The sequence below is a fragment of the Neovison vison genome, chromosome 1 (genome assembly GCF_020171115.1).
Source record: "Neovison vison isolate M4711 chromosome 1, ASM_NN_V1, whole genome shotgun sequence".
NCBI lineage: Eukaryota > Metazoa > Chordata > Mammalia > Carnivora > Mustelidae > Neogale > Neogale vison.
The window spans coordinates 247,293,450-247,316,897 of record NC_058091.1 but is presented as its reverse complement, the minus strand read 5'-3'; the positions used below and the strand labels follow the sequence as shown (position 1 = coordinate 247,316,897).

Sequence of the window (23,448 nt, the reverse complement as noted above, 5' to 3'; positions counted from 1 at the left end):
TATAATTCGGTATGTAATATTTTAAGATTATATTTATTAATATTAATATCTAATCAGAAAAATCCATAAGCATTGAAAAACTGTCAAGCTTATGATGGCAGATACAGTTTCCCTAGAATTCTATTTTTTTCTTGAAAATGTGAATTTTATCATTGTCAGCAAATACAGTTAGTTGTTTTCTTGAAGTAACAGAGTCAACTTGTTCATTTTCAAGAAAATGTTTGCCAAATGCCCAAGTATGAATGATCATAGTTTGTCTACTGTCCATTCATATAAAAGAGTATTCCATGGAGAAAGCTTTACTTCTCACAACTTGGTGCAGAAAGCTTTAGTATTATGAAAATCATTTTAACTTCATGGTATCTAAAAGGATCTCAAGGTGCTTCAGGAGTCCACAGCTTTGAGAATCTTTGTTCTAGTCCACTTTATTTTGCATATGATAAATTCTGAAACTTAAAGAGAGTAGGTTTTTAACCCAAGGCCTTACATTTAATGATAGAGCTATTCTAACTCCTAGTTGAGTATTATTTCTAGTATTTAGAACATCCAATTCTATAAAAGAAAGATTCAACCCTCTCCCAAAGAAAACAACATTTTAAACATATAAATATATATTCCAACAAAAAATATTCTGAATCTCTTTTGGAACAAAATATGGAACAGATGGATAAAAGTTAAAAGTACACACATGTCTGAGTTTTCTGTATGCTTGGAATGGTTACAAAAAGTTAAAGGCAGTATAACCCAAAAAGAAATAACTGTAAACTTACAGTTTTCAAAAAACAGTACATTCATAAGGACCATTGAAAAAATACCCAAAGGATTTATTCTGTTTGGTTTTCTTAACAGCTAATAAAAATGGGTTCCGATGTTGAATTGTTGCTCAGAACATCTGTTATACAAGCTATTCACACAGACCACAATACACTGAGTAAGTAAAATTTAAAAAAAAATAATTTGTGACTTCATTGTATTTTAAAATACTGAGCAATTGCAACACTTTTAATGTTGATTAGTAAAACAGCTTGATTTTGCCAGTGTATATATATCTTGTATACGTTTGTAAGGCTACCATTTTAAATGGCAGGTTATAAAACTTTGCTGTACTATATTTTTTTCTTTTTCTTTTTTAAATTTATGTTTTCTTTTTAATCTTAACCACTGGTTACATTACAGACTAGTTAGAAAGACAGTATGACTAGCTTTTCATCATATTTATTTGGGGTTCTTTCGTGTTATCATTTATCACCTACTTAAACTGTCTAGTTCTTTACCTTTTATTCTATGAATAGAGTTTTTTTTAAATGGTTATAAGAAATGGAGATATAGCTAAGGATCCTCCATTATACCTCCAGACTCCTTGTAGGGCTTCAGCAGAGTTTTCATTTCACATAATATTTTGTTTGCATTGCCTAAATGTATCTTTGGGGGCAACAACAAGAACAACAAAGAAGATGGTATTCAAATTTTTGAAAGGCTTTTTTTTTTTAAGTGAGCTACCAAATTATACAAACAGAAAAGTGCATAATTTATAACTATACAGCCAGTGAGTTTTCACAAGGTGAAATATCCATGTAACCAACATCTACAGTAAGCTATGTAATATTACCAGTATCTCCAAAATCCATCATGTCCTCATGTCTTTTCCAGATACCCCCTTCCAACAAGCGAACCACTATACTACTACTACTGTAGATTTTAAACTTAGTATAATAAAATGTTCGAACTTCATGTAAATGGAATCATATAGGATTACTGTTTTGTCTAGTTTCTTTCAGCATTATATTTGTGAGATTCATCTATATTGTTGTGTATACCAACATTTCTATGACTATTGTTTGTATATACCACAGTTTATCCTTCCTGTTCATTTGGGTTGCTCCTAGTTCTGGACTATAATGAATATTGATTCTTTGAACATTATTGGATGTGCCTTTTAGTTTAAAATTTATACATATATGAAAAATGAAATGTACACATACATTACACATACATGTACATATGTATGTACATATATATAAAACATATATATACACAATTGACCCTTGAACAGGAGAGGAGCTAGTGTTGCTGACCTGCATGTTAGAAAATTCATGTAGGGGCACCTGGGTGGCTCAGCGGGTTAAGCCTCTGCCTTTAGCTCAGCTCATGATCTCAGGGTCCTGGGATTGAGCCCCACATCAGGCTCTTTGCTCAGCGGGGAGCCTGCTTCCCCCTCTTTCTCTCTGCCTGCCTCTTTGCCTACTTGTGATCTCTGTCTGTCAAATAAATAAATAAAATCTTTAAAAAAAAAAAGAAAAGAAAATTTGTGTATAACGTGCCTGGCTAGCTCAACTGGTTAAGCATCCAGCTACTGATTTCGGCTCAGGCCATGATCTCTGGGCGTGGAGCCTGCTTAAGATTCTCTCTCCCTCTCCTGCCCCTCCCCACTGCTTGAAGTCTCTCTCTCTCTTAAAAAAAAAAAAAATTCATGTATAACTTTTGACTACCCAAAAATCTTAACTACTGATAGCCACCTTTAATGAGAAGCCTTACTGATAACATAAGCAGTACATTAATACATATTTTGTATGTTATATGTATTATAAACTATAGTCTTAAAATAAGCTGGAGAAAAGAGAATTATTAAAATCATAAGAGAAAAGACATTTATAATACTCCACTGTATTTATGAAGAAATCTTTTTGTTTTTTTGTTTTTTTTTTAATTTATTTGACAGAGAGAAATCACAAGCAGATGGAGAGGCAGGCAGAGAGAGAGAGGGATGCAGGCTCCCTGCTGAGCAGAGAGCCCGATGCGGGACTCGATCCCAGGACCCTGAGATCATGACCTGAGCTGAAGGCAGCGGCTTAACCCACTGAGCCACCCAGGCGCCCCTTATGAAGAAATCTTAATGTATGCTACTGCTAACTGGTTTTCCAAAGTGGTTAGACTAATTTACATATCCAGCAGCGGTGTCTGGCTCCAGTAGCTTGACATCCTCATCAGTGCTTAGTACTCTACATCTTTAATTTTCGCTTTTCTGATAATTGTGTAATGGTATTGCATTGTGATTTTTTTTTTTTTTTTTTTTTTTTGCATTGTGATTTTAACTTAAAATCTTTGGTAACCAATGAGGTATTAGCACCTTTTCAGTTGTTAAATGGCCATTTGGTTATTCTCCTTTATGAACTGTAAAATTATTCAAGTCTTCTTCCTGTTTTTCCAAGGGGTTATCTGCCTTTTTATTATTGATGTGAAGAAATTCTTTGTATGTTCTGAATATGTATTCTTCCTTGCATATGTGTCTTATAGGAATCTTCTACTTCATGGCTTGCTTTTTGTTTTGGTAATGTTTCTTGATAAGAAGGTCTTAATTCTAATGTGATCCAGTTTGTCTGTTTTTATGTTTATAGTTGGTACTTTAGAGTCCTGTAAGAAACCTTTGTCTATCTCAGGCAAGGTCATAAGAAATTCTCTTGGGCTTTCTTCCCAAAGCTTTATTGTTTGATCTTTTCTATTTGGTTGTTTATATCAACTAGAGTTGTTTTTTGTTTATAGTGTGAGATAGGAGTGAAGATTTTTTTTCAATTTTATTTATTTATTTGATGAAGGCCCGGGTTGGGGGGTGCACAAGCAGGGGTAATGGCAGGCAGAGGGAGAGGGAGAAGCAGGCTCCCTACTCTGCAGGGAGCCTGATGCAGGACTCAATCCCAGAACCCTGAAATCATGACCCAAGCCCAAGGCAGACGCTTAACTGCCTGAGCCACCCAGACGCCCCTTTTTTTAGTTGAAGTATAGTTGACGCAGTGTTATTTTAGTTTCTGGTGCACAACATAGTGATACAACAACACCTTAGGTACTATGCTAATCCCAGGTGTAGCTACCATTTGTTACTACACAGCACTATTACACTACCATTGACAATATTCCCTACTCCATACCTTTTACCCTGTGACTTATTTATTCCGTAACTGGAAGCCTGTATACACCTCCCACTCCCCTTTACCTCTTTTTGCCCATTCCCCCACCACTGTCACCTCTGGCAACCACCAGTTTGTTCTCTGTATTTATAGGTCTATTTCTGCTTTTTTATTCATTGTTGTTGTTTGGTTCCACATAAAAGTGAAATCATAAGCTCTTTGTCAAAAATTATTTTTTTACATGTGACTGTCCAGTTAATCCAGCATCATTTATTAAGAAAACCCTTTTTCCCCCACTGCACTGCAGGATCACCTTTGTTCTAAAATCAGATAACTATATGTGCATATATCTGTTTCTGAACTTTATAATCTGTATAATTAGTTTTTCTATCCATGCATCATATCCCATAATGTCTTAATTATTACAGCCTTATAATAAATCTTGATTTTTAGTAGTATAAGTCCTATAGAGCTTTAAAGTTATTTTTAGTTCATGAGAATTTATCAGAAATAACTAGCTCATTATGCCTCCATCAGAAAGGATGAATACCCAACTTTTCTAGCAACATGGATGGGACTGGAAGAGATTATGCTGAGTGAAATAAGTCAAGCAGAGAGAGTCAATTATTATATGGTTTCACTTATTTGTGGAGCATAGCTAATAGCATGGAGGACATGGGGAGATGGAGAGGAGAGGGGAATTGGGGGAAATTGGAAGGGGAGGTGAATCATGAGAGACTATGGACTCTGAAAAACCATCTGAGGGGTTTGAAGTGGCGGGGGGGTGGGAGGTTGGGGTACCAGGTGGTGGGTATTATAGAGGGCACGGATTGCGTGGAGTACTGGGTGTGGTGAAAAAATAATGAATACGGTTATGCTGAAAATAAATAAATTTAATTAAAAAAAAGAAAAGAAATTACTAGCTCTAGGGGCACCTGGATGGCTCAGTGGGTTAAGCCTCTGCCTTCAGCCCAGGTCATGATCTCAGGGTCCTGGGATCGAGCCCTGCATCAGGCTCCCTGCTCAGTGGGGAGCCTGCTTCCCCATCTCTCTGCCTGCCTCTCTACCTACTTGTGATCCCTCTCTCTATCAAATAAATAAATAAAACATTTTTAAAAAGGCAGTACTAGCTCTGAGTTGTATTTATAAGAGCAGTAAACATAGTTAATCTAAATTGCAAATTTTAGTCATCATCTTTAATCTTAATAATGATCTTTAGAGCTTTTGTATAGTATAGCAACATTTTATAGAGGTAGTCACAGCTTAATGTTATTTTTAACATTTAAAAAAAGGTATTTTTATTTATATGAACAAAAATTTAGGTTATTTCAGCTAAATTTGATATCCATATTTCAGATGCCTGGTTTTAGATGCAGCAGTATTGCTTTAAATTTCTTTTTATCTGTTGGTTTTCTGTATAATTTAATTCTCCCACAAGATTGGAAATTTTGTCTCTTTCATGGTAATTAGTATAGAATGCTGTATTACCTTAATAATGGCCCCATTCTTTCTATTAAGAGAAATATGGGTCTCTTTTTCTTAATTTATTCCTGTGGATCCAAGATACAACAAATCTGATTTTTTTTTTAAGATTTTATTTATTTATTTGACAGACAGATCACAAGTAGGCAGAGAGGCAGGCAGAGAGAGGGGAGGAAGCAGGCTCCCCGCTGAGCAGAGAGCCCGATGCGGGGCTTGATCCTAGGACCCTGGGATCATGACCTGAGCTGAAGGCAGAGGCTTTAACCCACTGAGCCACCCAGGCGCCCCAACAAATCTGATTTTTTAATCTCTGTTTTACAATTACTTTAAGCAAATCTCTCCATAAATTTTAGTAGTGTCTGTACTGGTATATAGAAATGAATTAAAATTTTGCTACTTGGCTAAAAAGCAAGAATTGTGATAGTGTGTTTCCAAAAAATATTAGATAATGTCCCAACATGAAAAATAATAGAAACTGAAAATAATAAAATTAAATAATCAAGTTCAGAAGCAGATGCATGATTTCTAAATCCATGTTTCTTTTTCCTTCTCTTTCAAATAACTAGAGTAGAAATAAAATATGAACACCTACCAAGAACTCTTTATAATGAATAACTTCTCATTGTTTCCTTCTTTTTTTTTTTTTTTTAAAGGATTTATTTATTTGACAGAGAAAGATCACAAGTAGGCAGAGAGGCAGGCAGAGAGAGAGAGAGGAGGAAGCAGGCTCTCTGCCGAGCAGAGAGCCCGATGCGGGACTCGATCCCAGGACCCTGAGATCATGACCTGAGCCAAAGGCAGTGGCTTAACCCACTGAGCCACCCAGGCACCCTCATTGTTTCCTTCTTATTTTTTTTTTAAGTAAGCACCATGCCTGAACTCAAAACCCTGAAATCAAGAGTCACATGCTCTACTGACTGAGCCAACCAGGCACCCCTCTCATTTTTTCCTTTTTAAAAAAAAATCACATCTCTCTCCTTGCAGAGAATTACAAGCTTCTTTATTACAGACCTAATAATTTCATCATTTGAAAAAAACTCGTTTTTTGAAACTTTGTAAAATGTCAACATATTATTTTTTTTAATTTTTTAATCTCAATTTCATTATAGTTAATATACAATGTTATGGGGTACCTGGGTGGCTCAGTCATAAACGTCTGCCTTTGGCTCATGATCACAGGGTCCTGGGATGAAGCGCTGTATTGGGCTCCGTGCTTGGCAGGAAGCCTGCTTCTCCCTCTTCCACTCCCCCTGCTTGTGTTCCCTCTCTCGCTGTGTCTCTATCAAATAAATAAATAAAATCTTTTAAAAAATAGTGTTGTATTAATTTCAGGCATACAATATAGTCATTCAACAATTCTATAAATTACTCAATGCTCATCATGGTAAGTATATTTTTAATCTCCTTCACCTATTTTACCCTTCCTCCTGCCCACCTCCCCTCTGATAACCATCAACTTATTCTCTAGAGTTAAGAGTCTGTTTTTTGGTTTGTCTCTTTTTTTCTTTGTTCACTTGTTTTGTTTCTTATATTCCACAAATGAATGAAAGTATGTACTATTTCTTTCTCTAACTTATTTCACTTAACATTATGCTCTCTAGATCTGTCCATGTTGTTGGAAACTGCAAGAGTATAATTCTTTTTTATTGCTGAATAATATTCCATCTTATACATGTAAAACCACATCTTCTTTATCCATTTATCTGTCAGTGGATACTTGGGCTGCCTCCATAATTTGACTATTATAAATAATGCTGCAGTAAACATAGAGGTGCATATATCTTCTCAGATCAGTGTTTTCTTATTCTTTGGGTAAATACCCACTAGTGGTATTACTGGCTTATAAAGTAGTTGTATTTTTTAATTTTTTGAGGAACCTCCATACTGTTTTCCTCAGTGGCTGCACCAGTTTGTATTCCCACAAACAGTGCATAAAGGTTCTTATTTCTCCACATCCTCACCAACACTTGTTGTTTCCTGTCTTTGATTTTAGCCCTCAGGCAAGTGTGAGGTGATACCTCATTGTGATTTTGATTTGATTTTCCAGATTATGGGTGATGTTGAGCATTTTTTCATGTTTCTGTTAGACATCTGTGTATCTTCTTTGGAGAAATGTCTATTCATATCTTCTGCCCATTTTTAATTAGATTTTGGGGGGTTTTGGTGTTGAGTTGTATCAGTTCTTTGTATATATTTGGATACTAACCCTTTATCGGATATGTCATCTGCAAATATCTTCTCCCATTCCATAGGTTTTTAGTTTTGTTGATTCATTATTTTTTTCCTATTTGTCTTTTTTTAATTTTTTATTTTTTATTAACATATAATGTATTATTAGCCCCAGGGGTACAGGTCTGTGAATCATCAGGTACACACATCATAGCACATACCCTCCCCAGTGTCCATAACCCAACCATCCTCTCCCTACCCCCCTCCAAATTCATTATTTTTACAATCTTTTCAAATATTGGGGAAACTGGGGCAGGACGAGAAAAAAAATATTAGGGAAACTTTTTATTTCCATGTATTCCCTACCTTTTTCTGTGCATCTAGTTTATTTGTTTTTTGGTATCTCTGATACATGAGTTTGGATTAATCATAATCTTTGATTCATACCATTTTCATCATTGGTCTAGCCTAGCTTTGCTAGGTATTATATAGAAAAAGAATAACTATGATTAGATAAATACTGAAATTATCCCCTTGTTCTATACTTGTTCATTGGTTATTGACATTTGTCACCGCCCTCTTTCTCATATGAACATTGGCAGCTGGTTTCATTGTTGGCCTTTTTCAAACATATATTTTATAGACAGTTACCAAATTTGTGAAAAAGAAAAAACTACGAATAAGAAGATGTATGATGAACAAATTGTGAACAAAAAAACTCAGGGCTTCACGTGGTTATATATTAATCATACCTCATTTCTAAAAGTTCCAGGGGTGCCTGGTGGTTCAGTGGGTTAAGCTTCTGCCTTCAGCTCGGGTCATGGGATAGAGCCCGGGGTCCGGCTCTCTGCTCAGCGGGGAGTCTGCTTCCCCCCCACCCCCCCCCACCTGCCTCTCCACCTTCTTGTGATCTCTCTCTCGGTCAAATAAATAAATAAAAATCTAAAAAAAAAAAAAAAAAAATCCAGGAAACTATTCTTTATTTCAGGTATATTTTTAAACTTCTATTCTTTGTTTTTTTAATATTTGTCTTTGCCTAAAACTATCTAATTTTTTTTATTCTGAGGCAAGTTCATGTGATCCAACAAACATTTATTGAATACATACTGTGTTAGGCACTGAAAATAAAAAATTAGCAAGATAGTTCCTGTCCTAATGGAACTTAGAGTGCTGTGATAAATAGTTAAGTATTACAATCATTTGGGTGCCATGAAAAGAGAGGCAGATGTGTAGTTGAGGCACATAGGCAGAGTTCCAAATCTAACACTTGGTGGATCAGGACAGGTTCTTAGAAAAAAAACAGGTTTTTTTCAAGTTCTTTGAGTTTATATATATCTGTGTGCTTAATATGTTTAGAGATCTTTCTAGAACTGTGGAGCTAAATATTCTAAATATTTTAATGCCCTATAATTTATTTATATCCTAAACAACACTCTGATTACCAAACTCATAAACATGCCACTGATAGATTTTTTAATTGAAATATAACATAAAACATTGTCTTAGTTCTAGGTATGTAACATAATGATTTTATATATCTATATATGGTGAAATTATTACAAGTTTTTAGTTAACTTAAACAACCATATATAGTTATACATTTTTTTCTTTATGATGAGTATTTTAAGATTTACTGGGGTTTTTTTTAAGAGTTTTAAAAATTATTCCTCTCTCTCTTCTTGCCTCTTTATCTACTTGTGATCTCTCTGTCAAATAAATAAAATCTTTAAAAACAAAAAAAGGGGGGTGGTGCCTGCATGGCTCAATGGGTTGAGCCTCTGCCTTCAGCTCAGGTCATGATCTCAGGGTCCTGGGATCAAGCCCTGCATCAGGCTCTCTGCTTGGTGGGGCGCCTGCTTCCCCCTCTCTCTCTCTGCCTGTTCTCTCTGTCTACTTGTGATCTCTCTGTCAAATAAATAAAATCTTTTTTAAAAAAAGATTTTTAAAAATTATTTTTATTTCTTTAAGTAATCTCTACACCTGATGTGGCGCTTGAACTCACAGCCCTGAGATGAGGAGTCATATGCCCTACCAACTGAGCCAGGAGGGCTCCGCTAAGGTTTACTTTCTTAACATCTTTCAAATATATAATGCAGTATTTTTTTTAAGATTTTATTTATTTATTTATTTATTTGACAGAGATCACAAGTAGGCAGAGAGGCAGGCAGAGAGAGGGGGAAGCAGTCTCCCCGCCGAGCAGAGAGCCCGATGGGACTCGATCCCAGGACCCTGGGATCATGACCTGAGCCGAAGGCAGAGGCTTTAACCCACTGAGCCACCCAGGCTGCCCTATAATGCAGTATTATTAACTGTAGTCACCAAGTTGTATATTATATCCCCAGAGTTTGTTTATCTTAAAGCTGGAAGTTTGTATTTTTGGCCACTTTAACCCATTTCATCCAATCCCCATACTTTTCCACCTCTGAGTCCTCATCTTTTCTCTTTATCTGTGAGGGCAGTATTTTATTATTGTATTTGTTTTAGATTCTCCATGTAGGTGAGATCATACAGTGTTTGTCCTTGTCTAACTTATTTCACTTAGCGTTAACACCCTCAAAGCCTATCATGTTTTCACAAATGGCAAGATTTCCTTCCTTTGTTATGGCTAAATTATACTCCATCATCTATCTATCTATCTATCTATCTATCTATCTGTATACACACAGCACATTTTCTTTATCCATTCAATGTCTGTAGACACTTAGATTGTTTGAGTGTGTTGGCTATTATAAATAATGCTGCAGTGAACATATGGGTCAGATATATTTTCAAGATAGTGATTTCATTTTCTTTGGATAAATAACCAGAAGTGGAATTGCTAGATCATATTGTAGTTTTGGTGTTGTTTTTTTTTTTAAGATTTTATTTATTTATTTGACAGAGAGATCACAAGTAGGCAGAGAGGCACGCAGAGGAAGAGGCCCCTGCCGAGCAGAGAGTCAGATGCGGGGCTTGATGCCAGGACCCTGAGATCTTGACCTGAGCCGAAGGCATAGGCTTAACCCACTGAGCCACCCAGGCACCCTGATCATATTGTAGTTTTATTTTAATTTTTTGAGACTACATACCATTATCTGTAGTGACTGCATGCATTTTTAGCAGTAGTGCACAAGGGTTTCCTTTTTTTCACATCCTTGCCATCCTTTCTTGTCTTTTTGACAGTAGCCATTCTGACAGGTATGAGGTGCTATCTTATTATGGTTTTGCTTTTCATTTCCCTGATGATAAGGGATGATGAGCACCTTTTTGTGTATTTATGCCATTTATAGGTCTTTGGGGAAATGTCTGCTCAGATTCTGAGCATATTTTTTGCTCAGATTCTGAGCATATTTTTAATTAGATTTTTAAATTTAATTTGTAATTATATGTTTGGTGTTTTGCTTTTGAATTATGAGTTCTTTATATACTTTAGATATTAGTTTCTTATCAGATATATGATTTGCAAATATGTTCTCACATTCCATTGGTTGTATTTCATTTTGTTAATGATTTCCTTTGCTGTACAAGAAGCTTTTTAGTTTGATTTAGTCCCACTTATTTATGTTTTCTTTTATTACCTTTGTTTTCAGTGTCTGATCGAAAAAAGTTATGGTCAGGGCCAGTGTCAAGGAGCTTATTCCCCTGTGTTTCTTTCTAGGAGTTTTATGGTTTCAGGTCTTCAGACCTTCAACTGATTTGAGTTCATTTTTGTGTATGGTGTTAAGTTACACCACTTTCGTTTTCTGTATATTTGGATGTCCAGTTTTCCCAGAATTATTTATTGAAGAGACCAGCTTTTCCCATTGTATCCTTTCCCATTTCCCTTGTCATTAATTAACTGACAGTATATGCATGGTTTATCGCTGGGCCCTCTCTTATATTCCATTGATCTATGTATCTGTTCTTATGTTTTTATGCAAATACCATATTATTTTGATTACTATAGCTTTGTAGTATAGTTTGAAATCAAGAAGTGTGAGGTCTCTAACTTTGTTCTCCTTTCTCAAGGTTTCTCTGGCTTTTCAAGGTCTTTTGGGATTCCATATAAATTTTAGGATTATTTGCTCTATTTCTGTGAAAAGTACTATTGGAATTTTGATAGAGATTGCATTGAATTTGTAGATTCCATAGAATATGAGGGATATTTCAACAGCATTAAGTCATCCAAATTATTAGCATGGAATAATTTTCCACTTATTTGTGTTGTCTTATTTCTTTCATCACTGTTTTATAGTTTTGAGTATATGGGTCTTTCACCTCCTTGATTAAATGTATTCCTAAGTATTTTATTATTTTTGCCACAGTCATAAATGGGATCCTTTAAAATTTCTCTTTTTGATGATTTGTTAATAGTATATCAGCATACAACTGATTTTTTGTATATTGATTTTTTTATCCTGCAACTTTACAGAATTTGTTTATTCTAGCAGTTTTGATAGTCTTTAGTGTTTTCTATATATAATGTATTATCTGCAAATAGAGACCGTTGTTCTATTCTTATTAGGATACCTTCTATTTCTTCTGCTTGCCTCATTGTTCTGGGTAGGGCTTTTAGTACTGCATTGAATAGAAGTGATGAGAATGGGCAGCCTTGTCTTGTTCATGATCTTAGAGGATGAACTTTGTTTTTTTTATCATTGAGTATGATGTTAATTGTGGGCCTCTCATAGTCATTATGTTGAGGTTATGTTTCTGCTATACCCATTTTGCTGGAAGTTTGTATCATGAATAGATATTGAATTCTGTTTAATGCTTTTTCTATGCCTTTTGAGTTGATTCTATGATTTTTTTTATTCCTTCATTTTGTTAATGTGGTATATCACATTGACTTGCAGATGTTGATTTGCATTCCTGGTATAAATCCCACTTGATCTTGGTTTAAGATCCTTTTCACATATTGTTGAATTTGGTTTGCTAATATTTTGTTGAGGATTTTCACATCTATGTTCATCAGGGATATTGGTCTCTAGTTTTCATTCCTTATAGTGTCCTTGTCTGGTTTTGGTATCAGAGTAATGCTGGCCTCATGAAATAAGTTTGGAAATACTGCTTCCTCTTCTATTTTATTTATTTATTTTTAATCTTGACCTACATTTTTATTTGAGCCAGAGTGAATTAAATAAAGCCTTTTTATTTTAAGAAATTACTTTTTAAGTGATACATTTCATATGACCGTAATAGATAAGGTTTTTCAGGAGCCTAAAGTGTAGGAAATAAATCATTATCTCAGTATAGTTCTTTTTCAAAATCTGACAACTTTAATAAACTTACACTGTTATGACACATTGACATCTAATATAGAGAGCAAAGTCAGGGACTTTACAATCAATAAAGCAACGTCGCAGTGAAAAATAGTATACAGCATGTAAATATACCCATGATAAATTTGGCCTAATGAAAGTGCTGGAAGTTAATTTAGAAAAATTCAGTTTTAGGGCACTTTTTTTTTTTTAAATTTTATTTATTTGACAGAGATCACAAGTAGGCAGAGAGAGAGGAGGAAGCAGGCTCCCTGCCAAGCAGAGAGCCCAATGCGGGGCTCGATCCCAGGACCCTGGGATCATGACCCGAGCTGAAGGCAGAGGCTTTAACCCACTGAGCCACCCAGGCGTCCCTTTAGGGCACTTTGTGATTCCAAAGGTTACCTAATAAGGTGAATTGGGTAAAGGGATGGAGTGAACATTTGATAGGTTTTCTGGTTATTACCACTCTTTGAATTGATCATTTTGTTAATGGGATTTCCATCTCATTGAATTCTATTTTTTTTTTAAAGATCTTATTTATTTATTTGACAGAGGGAGATCACAAGCAGGCAGAGAGAGAGGAGGAAGCAGGCTCCCCGCTGAGCAGAGAGCCCGACGCGGGGCTCCATCCCAGGACTCTGAGATCACGACTGGAGCCAAAGGCAGTGGCTTAACTCACTGAGCCACCCAGGCGCCCCATCTCATCTAATTCTAAATTCCCATCATAGAATATAGAAAATCCACATCTTCAGTTTTCTTTACAGCTCAGGCATAGAATTTGTTTATTTTATTTTATTTTATTTTTGATAAACATAATGTATTATTCACTTCAGGGGTACAGGTCTGTGAATCATCAGTCTTACACAATTCACAGTACTCACCATAGCACATACCCTCCCCAGTGTCCATAACTGAGACACCCTATCCCTCCCTCCTCCACTCCCCAGCAACCCTCAGGTTGTTTCCTGAGATTAAGAGTCTCTTATGGTTTGTCTCCTCCCAATCCCATCTTGCTTCATTTTTTTCCCTTCCTTAACCCCAACAAGCCCCTGCCCTGCCTCTCAGATTCCTCATATTAGAGAGATCATATAATTGTCTTTCTCTGATTGACTTATTTTGCTAGCATATGCCCTCTAGTTCCATCCACTGTTGTTGCAAATGGCAAGATTTCGGGCTTTTTGATGGCTGCATAGTATTCCAGTGTGTGTGTGCGCGCGCGCACGCGCGTGGGTGTATGCGTATGAGTGCGCACATGTGCACACACACACACATATATATGTATATATGCCCCACAGCTTCTTTATCCATTCATCTGTACATGGACATCTAGGTTCTTTCCATAGTTTGGCTATTGTGGACATTGCTGCTATAAACATTTGGGTGCACGTGCCTCTTCAGATCACTACAGTTGTATCTTTCAAGTAAATACCCATTAGTGTAATTGCACTAATCGCCTGAGTCATAGGTAGCTCTATTTTCAACTTTCTGAGGAACCTCCATACTATTTTCCAGGGCGGCTGCACCAGCTTGCAGTCCCAACAGTGTAGGAGGGTTCCCATTTCTCCACATCCTATCTAACATCTGTCATTTCCTGACTTGGTAGTTTTAGTCAGGCACAGAATTTGACATAGGTGAAGTATATTCACTCATAATCAGAAATGAACTTGAGAAAAGACAGTTGGCATAGAATCTTTTTTGCAGGCAAGAGTAGCATCTGTGGTTGTAGAGTCAAGTTACTGATTCAGAAGTGGCATTGTTGTGGTGGCAGGAGCAGATGTAGTAAAATTGAGTTTCCAGCAGCATCTGAAATGTAGCATCTTGTGTTCCGTGGTGGTAGAAATGGTGGCAATTTCTTCTAGTGCCCAAAAGGAGCAATAGTTTTCACCATCAGGCCAATTTTGTGGTATGACTTTGTGTATTGTTGCTGAAAGCTTAGCCTTAAGCCTGCCTGATTCTTAAGCCCTCACAATAACTGCATGGAGTTAGACTAATAACCCTTTTAATAAATTACTTCTCTGCCTAATTAGGCAGAATCAGCTTCTGTTAACTTTTCACTAAGAACAACAGAAGTTGTTACTAGAAGTGAGTTACTGAAAATTACACAGCCTAAAATGTGAAATTAGTTGAATAGAAGGCAAGGACAGAGGGAGATAGGACTGTTATGGACCTGACCTTTACAGTCTTTAGGCTGGTGGTCCTTGTTATGTAGTGATGAAACATAAAGTCACTGCCTCATCATGTTTCTGAGACACAGACCAAGTACCAGCTAAAGCTACAGCAGTAAGAGAAATAACAGAATGTCAGGTGTTCTGGTTATTTCCTCCTGCTTTCAGCAAAATACTGAAAAAGAGAATGAATGCAGATTAAGCTGGTTGGTGCAAAGCAAATACAGAAGGAGGTACTATTTTGCTAAGAGCACTTTTCTGTCTACATCCTGATTCAAAGTCTTATACTTGAGATTTAGCGTCTTGCAGAATTGAAAATGAGAACTGCTCTTATCCACTAACCCTATAGCCAATACAAGCAGGGCACTTTTGAGTTCCAACATGAAATAAAATTAATGCCTCAAGCCATTCCCATTTTCCAGACAAGAATCAGAGATATACAATTCACTTACTCACTGGGGCCTATAGTTTTTCATTACTTTAAGAAGTACCATTAAGGGGCGCCTGGTTGTTAAGTGGCTCAGTTGTTAAGCGGCTGCCTTCAGCTCAGGTTATCATGATCCCAGGGTTCTGGGATTGAGCCCCGCATCAGGCTCCCTGCTTGGCGGGAAGCCTGCTTCTCCCTCTCCCACTCGCCCCTGCTTGTGTTCCCTCTCTCGCTGTGTCTCTCTCTCTCTGTCAAATAAATAAATAAAATCTTAAAAAAAAAAAAAAAGAAGTATCCATTAATCTTAGGGTTGGGGAATATAGAGGCCAGAATATAGAGGCCATTACCAAAGGATGGAAATCCTCATGCTTAAAAATTATCAGGATGTTTGCCTGTGGCTACTTATACATTAAAATGATTAGAGGGGCGCCTGGGTGGCTCAGTGGGTTAAAGCCTCTGCCTTCGGCTCAGGTCATGATCCTAGGGTCCTGGGATCGAGCCCCGCATTGGGCTCTCCACTCAGCGGAGAGCCTGCTTCCTCCTCTCTCTCTCTGCCTGCCTCTTTGCCTACTTGTGATCTCTGTCAAATAAATAAAATCTTCTAAAAAATAAAAATAAAATAAAATGACTAGGAAAAAAGTAATTTTGAATGAAGTATATTGCCAGGAAACACCAAGCCTGGGTACCTGGCTTCAACTCTTAAGACCATCCCTGGGCTCCTGAACTCATATCAATAAAAAGGGGATTGTGAAAGCTTCAGAGCCTCAAAGAAGGGCATCTTCCCCAGTATGCCCACCTCTGGACAAGGATTCCCCGGACATACCAGGAGCCTTGAGGAACAGTGAACAAGAGAGGGTCTTTAAGTCTCCCAGAAAATGGGATATGTGCTACCAGATTGTCTGACTAAAAAATTTATTATTTTGCCAAAAGCAAGGGTTCCTTGCTCTTCCAGCAGGTTTTATAATTTACTGTGGAACAGTGACTGCCATGTGCTTCCTATTCCAGGTTTTCATTGCTGTATCTATTTATTCTTTACTGTAGCCCAGTAGGTAACTACCATGTGGGTGCTGGCTAGTCCTAATGGGAAGGCTAGCACATTCGCCAGAGGTACCCAGTTTGCATCTGGATGGGACCTTGGAAGTCAAGTAGTAAATGGATATATTCTATATATGAAATGAAGGCATATTCATGTTGTATAGCCAGAAGAGTATATTACTTGTTACCTCCTCAATATCCATTCCTTCTTACCAGCTGAAAAACTTTGTTTGGGATCCAGTATGCCAAGCAAAAAAATAAAATAAAACAGAAAAAAAAGTTATTTCTCAGACTACATTACACCTTTCTGACCACCTAAGCAGTTGTATACTGGATGTTGTTGTAAGAAGGGTATTTTCCAGTTAAAAAGGCATAAGCCTACCTAGCAGTGTCCTTTTGCCCTTTTCCCATCTGCCTGCTATGATACCACAGCAATAGTAAAGACAAAAATCAAACATGGATAGCAGAGCAGGAATTTAAAAAGAGCCTGGCTTCTTAGTGATAGTAAAGACCAGCAGTAGCCCAGGATGCCTTAATCTGTATTTCTTGATATGTGAGCAGATTAAATCCCTTACTTTTTTAAACTGTCTTTTGTTGAACTTTTGGTTGATCTGTATTTTCCACCAGATTGTAAACTCCTTGAAGTTGAATAGACTTTTTTTTATTTGGGTGTAACTGACATGTGACATTATATTAGTTTCATTTGTACAACATGATTCCATATTTGTATAGACTGCAAAATAGATTACCACAATAGGTATAGTTATCATCTGTCTGCATACATAGTTACAAATTGTTTTTTTTGGGATGGGAACTTTTAAGATATACTTTTTGAGCAGCTTTCTTTTTTATCTTTATTTTTTAAATTTTATGTATTTATTTGACAGATAGAGATCATGAGTAGACGGAGAGGCAGGCAAAGGAAGAGAGGAGGAAGCAGGCTTCCTGCTGAGCAGAGAGGCCGATGTGGGGCTCGATCCCAGGACCCTGGGAACATGACCTGAGCCAAAGGCAGAGGCTTTAACCCACTGAGCCACCCAGGCGCCCCTTGAGCAGCTTTCAAATAAGCAATACAGTATTATTAACTACAGCCACTATGCTGTACTGAAGAGACTATTCTATATTTGCTTCTACATTTTTATTTTGTGAGGTAATGTTCAGCATAAAAATGGCACATATATATATGTTTGATAAGTGAAACAATTTACTGCCATCGCTAATATGTTAAAACCTAAACTCTAATTTGCTCTCTGGTGGTATCTCCAAAGATTGGTAGAGGCAAATGAGATATAAACAATGGTTAAATAATAATTACTTAGGGCCCCTGGGTGGCTCAGTGGGTTAAGGCTTCTGCCTTCGGCTCAGGTCATGATCCCAGGGTTCTGGGATAGAGCCCCGATTCAGGCTCTGTGCTCAGCGGGGAGCCTGCTTCCCTTCCTCTCTCTCTCTGCATGCCTCTCTGCCTACTTGTGATCTTTGTCTATCAAATTAAAAAAAAAAAAAAAACTTTCATATATGTTTGCTAAATTTGCAAAGAATTCTCTTATAAAACCACAGTGTAATTATCAAAACCAGAATATGAATGTTGATATAACTCTACCATTCAGATTTTTCATTTCTCCTAACTTGTCTTCTTTAGCAGAAGAAAAAAATTCCCTCTGGTCTAGGAACCAGTTGAGGATCACACAAATAGCATTTAGTCACCATGTTTTTTAGTCTTCCTCAATCAGAAACAATTCCTCAATCTGTCTTTGTCTTTCTTGACCATGTTATTTTTGAAGAGTATATGCAAGTTATCATGATACCTGAATTCATCTCTTCTGGAGAAAAAAAGGAAAAATCAATGATGTTTACAAAATTTCTTATCTTAATTAAAAGTTGCATCTCACTTGACCTCCAGCAGGATGTCTTACCAAAGACTCATTATTTGTTGTTGTTGTTGTTTGACTGGGTTTCTCAGTGGGGCACTGTTGACATTTTGAACAGCATAGTTTTTCACTGCACCAGACTTCCCATACATTCCTGGCTCCTGCTCACTAAATGCCGGTAGCATTCTTCATTTGGTGTGACAACCCAAAACACCCCCAAATGAGAACCACTATTCTGTAAAATTTATTTAGAGTCTTTAAGTAAGGAAAATGGCCTTGCTTTTTATATAGTAAGCACTTTAACAAAGTATCAAGTTGATTGTTTTAATTATCAGCAATCTGTCCTCAGATAGGTGATAATGTACATTAGTCAAATTCTGTTTAGGTTATTAGTTATATTTAATAAATAAATGATTAAGGCTTAAGTTGATCATAGATGTTTTAATATAATCTGAAATGAGAATCCTGTTAACAATTTCCATTTAAAATCAAGGACTTCACCTTTGAAGTTAACTGAAATGAAATATTTCTGGAAGATTTACCTTAAAATTCAGTATTTTACTGTTAGAAATTTTAGGGGGGAACAAGTATTATGTTCATTTTATTTTAATTTTAATGATATCAATTATTCTTTTTGTTTATCTTTTAGAATTGGTCCCTAGGAGAGAGCTCCTTATAGAAAATGTGCCATATTGTGATGCACCAACTCAGAAGCAATGAATTTTCTAGGATAAAATCAAGTCTTTTAGTTTTTAATCCTAAATATATAACTGTGGCAATGGAAGTTTTGGAAATGCAAGTATTTCAGAACCAGCCTATTGAAAGTGAATGAATTAAAGTACCATTTCATAATTAAATTTCACATTAAAAGAACATTGCTGAAAACTGCAGAACATAGTTAAATATTTTTAGACAGCTTTAAATAAGACATGTCATTTGCTTTGAAAATCAAACTTTATAAACTAAAATAAATGCTTAGGAGATATGTCCTATTCATTTTTCTATGACCTTGAAGAGTATTTTGGTCTTAACTAAGAATGCAGTGATTTGACAAGTTGGTGGATTTTCCTCCCATGTGAAATGAAACTATTATGTTAAAATTGTTAGATTAGGGGTGTCTGGATTGTTCATTTGGTTGGGTGTCTACCTTCAGCTTGAGTCATGATCTCAGGGTCCTGAGATTGAGCTCCATTTTGAGCTCCCTGGTCAGCATGGATCTACTTTCTCTTCTCCTTCTGCCCCTGTACTCTCTCTCTCTCACTCTCAAATAAGTAAAATTTTTTTTTAAAAAAAGGAAAATAAAATTAATAAATCTATGTTTAGTTCCATAAACTAAATTGGTCAGAAAAATCACAATGTGATAGAATGTGGCCTTTTGTCTCCTAAAGCAGTGAAATTTCTGTAGCTAACAAATGATTACTCAGTTTCCTTTCAGAGATAGAGTCTCTCTCTGTTCCTGTAAAGATATTTTTCTAATAAGTCTTCTGAAGATGGTTGCTTGTGTGGCTCAGTGGGTTAAGCCTCTGCCTTTGGCTCAGGTCATGGTCTCAGGGTTCTGGGATCGAGCCCCACATCGGGTTCTCTGCTAAGTGGAGAGCCTGCTTCCCCATCCCCCTTTGCCTGCTTCTCTGCCTACTTGTGATCTCTCTATCTGTGTCAAATAAATAAAATCTTTAAGAAAAAATTAGTCTTCTGAAGATAGATAAATAAAATATCAAAATCACCTAGGATCATTGTGGAATAAAGAATCCTAATTTTTTTAGGAAATAGCAACCCTTAATCAAACTATGTAATACAGCCGTAGTAGAAATAGTATACTTGGGCCACAGCTGGACTTTATTGTGAAAATGTAATATATGGCTACATTCTTTCCATTGTAATCAATAAAACTAAATGGCTTTTCTTTTTCCACATATCCCATCCCTCCCTGACGTAATGGGCAGTATCACAAAACAGTGTGTCATTCTACCATCTAACAGTGGGAACTAAAAAATTGTATTTAATATTCTTCTTGTTTCTCTTTTAACTGTGTATTTTTATCATTCTCTTAGTGAACAGTGTGTTCTCTCCCATTTGCTGACCAATTCTCCCATTCAATGATGATACAAAATTTTTAATTTTTATAGGATTCTTTTTTTTTTTTTAAAGATTTTATTTGTTTATTTGACAGACAGAGATTACAAGTAGACAGAGAGGCAGGCAGAGAGAGAGAGAGGGAAGCAGGCTCCCTGCTGAGCAGAGAGCCCGATGCGGGACTCGATCCCAGGACCCCGGGATCATGACCTGAGCCGAAGGCAGCGGCTTAACCCACTGAGCCACCCAGGCGCCCTAATTTTTATAGGATCTTAATGCAAGCTTTGTTGGCAAAACATGGGTATATCCATACTGGATATAAAATGTCATATTTTAAAATAATTTAATTTAAATTTAAAAATAATAAAATCATTTAATTTGGGGAGATCAAAGATTTTCTAAATTCCTCAGACATACTACACTTAATATTAAGCCATTAACTATCCTTAATGTCTTCTAATACTTGTAAGAAGAGTGTTTAGTTGTCTGTGGAATGGTTTATACATGTCAAAAGACTTGCTACATTAATTTTTCATCTCCCATATGTAGTATTTATTTTTGTGGAAATGATATCTAATTGTTGCTTCATATTTGAAATTTGTTCTTATAAAAGAATGCTGAAAGTTGTCACAGTATAATCACTGCTAAATTCCCTGACCTACTGTCGTTTCATTAAGTATCTATATTATCTATTTGGAGGAAAGTTGGCTGACCTAGGTTAACTTAATATATTTTAATTGTTTCAGTAATACTGAAAATTTTAATAGTCTGGCTTTTTTTCTTCTTTTTTTCTAAAGATTTACTTATTTATTTAACAGAGAGAGAGAAAGCATGAGCATGAGTTAGGAGCAAGGGGAGAGGGAGAAGCAGCTCCCCGCAGAGCAGGGAGCCCAGTGCAGGACTCCATCCCAGGACCCTAGAATCATACCTGAGCTGAAGGTAGATGCTTAAACTACTGAGCACTCCCTTGCTTTCTTTCTTTAATCTTAATTCCTGTGGTCCATTCTTCATTCACATTAATATAAATATCTGAATAGATTTCTTTTTTTTTATAAACTTATCATTAGGAGCAGTAGAGATTAATAATTCACATGCATATTTTATGAAACCCAGTGGCTATGAGATTTTCTTCAAAATACATATATTTTATACATATATGTATATATACATATATAAGAAAAAGGATCCTGTTTATATTAGCAGAGAAAACTATAAAATAGTAATAGACTTTTAAAAAAAAAGTATAACTTAATGGAAGACATATTGTGTTTTTAGGTGGGACAATTGAAAGTTATGGACATGAACAGTTTAAATGTTATCTATCAAAATCCCAAAAGATTAAAGATACATCAACATAAGAATATGTAACTTTTTTTTTTTAAGATTTTATTTATTTATTTGACACCAGAGAGAGAAATCACAAGTAGGCAGAGAGGCAGGCAGAGGGAGGGCGGAAGCAGGCTCCCTGTTGAGCAGAGAGCCGGATGCGGGACTTGATCCCAGGATCCTGAGATCGTGACCTAAACCAAAGGCAGAGGCCCAACCCACTGACCACCCAGGCACCCAAGAATATGTAACTTCTGTACTCTGTGAAAGCTCCTATTAAAAAGGTTTAGAGAAATTATTTGCTGTCAACATAGTGATTAAAATAGTTTAAATATTTAAGTGCTCCTATGACTTAATTAATCATAATTGTGTGAAAAATAAACATGGGAAAAATGGTCCATTTCTTCACAAAAGAAGAAATATTAAGCCCCTCTAGTGATCAGAGAAATGTAAATTAAAATGAAATGAAACTTTTTTTGTTCATCAAATTTGTAAAAGTTAAACTGATCATATCCATTATTTGTAAGGGTAACATGGGTATGAGGAAGTGGATAATCTCAAATATTTCTGGAAGGGATAAAAGTGATAGGACCTTTTTGAAAGGAAAATTGACATTAAAATTTAAAATAAACATATTGGGATGCCTGGGTGGCGGTGAAGCATCAGCCTTCGGCTCATGTCATGATCCTAAGGTCCTGGGATGGATCCCCACGTCGTGTAGCTCCTTACTCAGCTGGGATCCTGCTTCTCCCTCTCACTCTGCCTGCCGCTCCCCTTTTTAAAAATAATTAAATTAACATTTTACTCAGTCTTTTATCTCCATTAATACAAGAATACATATATATATGTATTCTTGTATTATGGAGAAATATAATGTATATTATATATACACGTATATATGTATTCTTGTATATATATATACACGTACATATGTATACATATGTATATATGTGTGTATGTATGTATACATATGTACGTATATATTACACGCACACAAATTAATAGAAATCTACATACTTTAAAAAATACACATAAAAAAATTTAAAAAGTACAGTTGACCTTTGAACAGTAAGGTCTTAAACTGCATGGATCCACTTATACGTGGACCTTTTTCTTGATAGAGTACAGTACTGCAAAGTACTGTAGTACGAGTTTCCTAATATTTTCTCTTGTCTAGCTTACTTTATTATAAGAATACCATATATAATACACGTAACATACAAAATATGTGTTAATCAACTATGTTGTCAGTAAGGCCAGCATGTAGCTTATTCATAGTTAGGTTTTTGAGCAATTAAAAGTTATATGTCAATTTTTGGGGCGCCTGGGTGGCTCAGTGGGTTAAGCCGCTGCCTTCGGCTCGGGTCATGATCTCAGGGTCCTGGGATCGAGTCCCGCATCGGGCTCTCTGCTCAGCAGGGAGCCTGCTTCCTCCTCTCTCTCTCTGCCTGCCTCTCTGCCTACTTGTAATCTCTGTCAAATAAATAAATAAAATCTTTAAAAAAAAATTTAAAAAAAAAAAGTTATATGTCAATTTTTAACTGCATGGGAGTTTAGTGCCCCTAACCCCCATGTTGTTCAAGGGTCAGTTGTAATTAGGTAGGAAAATGAGACTTGATGAAAGGACTGGTAAATTGGGGATTTTTCTTATGGTAACTCCTGCATGTTTAAATATTTTTTACAGTGAGTAGATTAATGTATAATTTTTAAAAGACGATACCTAAGCTACTAGTGATTTATTTAAAACTTAATTATGAGGGGCACCTGGGTGGCTCAGTG

General features: G+C 36.2%; 1 protein-coding gene across 1 annotated transcript in view; it reads left to right on the top strand.

Moving 5' to 3' along the window:
- Positions 1 to 19,127, top strand: part of LYRM7 (LYR motif containing 7) — a 33,065-nt gene extending 13,938 nt beyond the window's left edge. Inside the window, exons 4-5 of the mRNA XM_044228292.1 lie at positions 850 to 931; positions 18,920 to 19,127. Coding sequence (XP_044084227.1) covers positions 850 to 931; positions 18,920 to 18,990 — 153 coding nt within the window. The 3' untranslated portion in view covers positions 18,991 to 19,127. The remainder of the gene's footprint in view (positions 1 to 849; positions 932 to 18,919) is intronic.
- Positions 19,128 to 23,448: the final 4,321 nt, after the last annotated feature.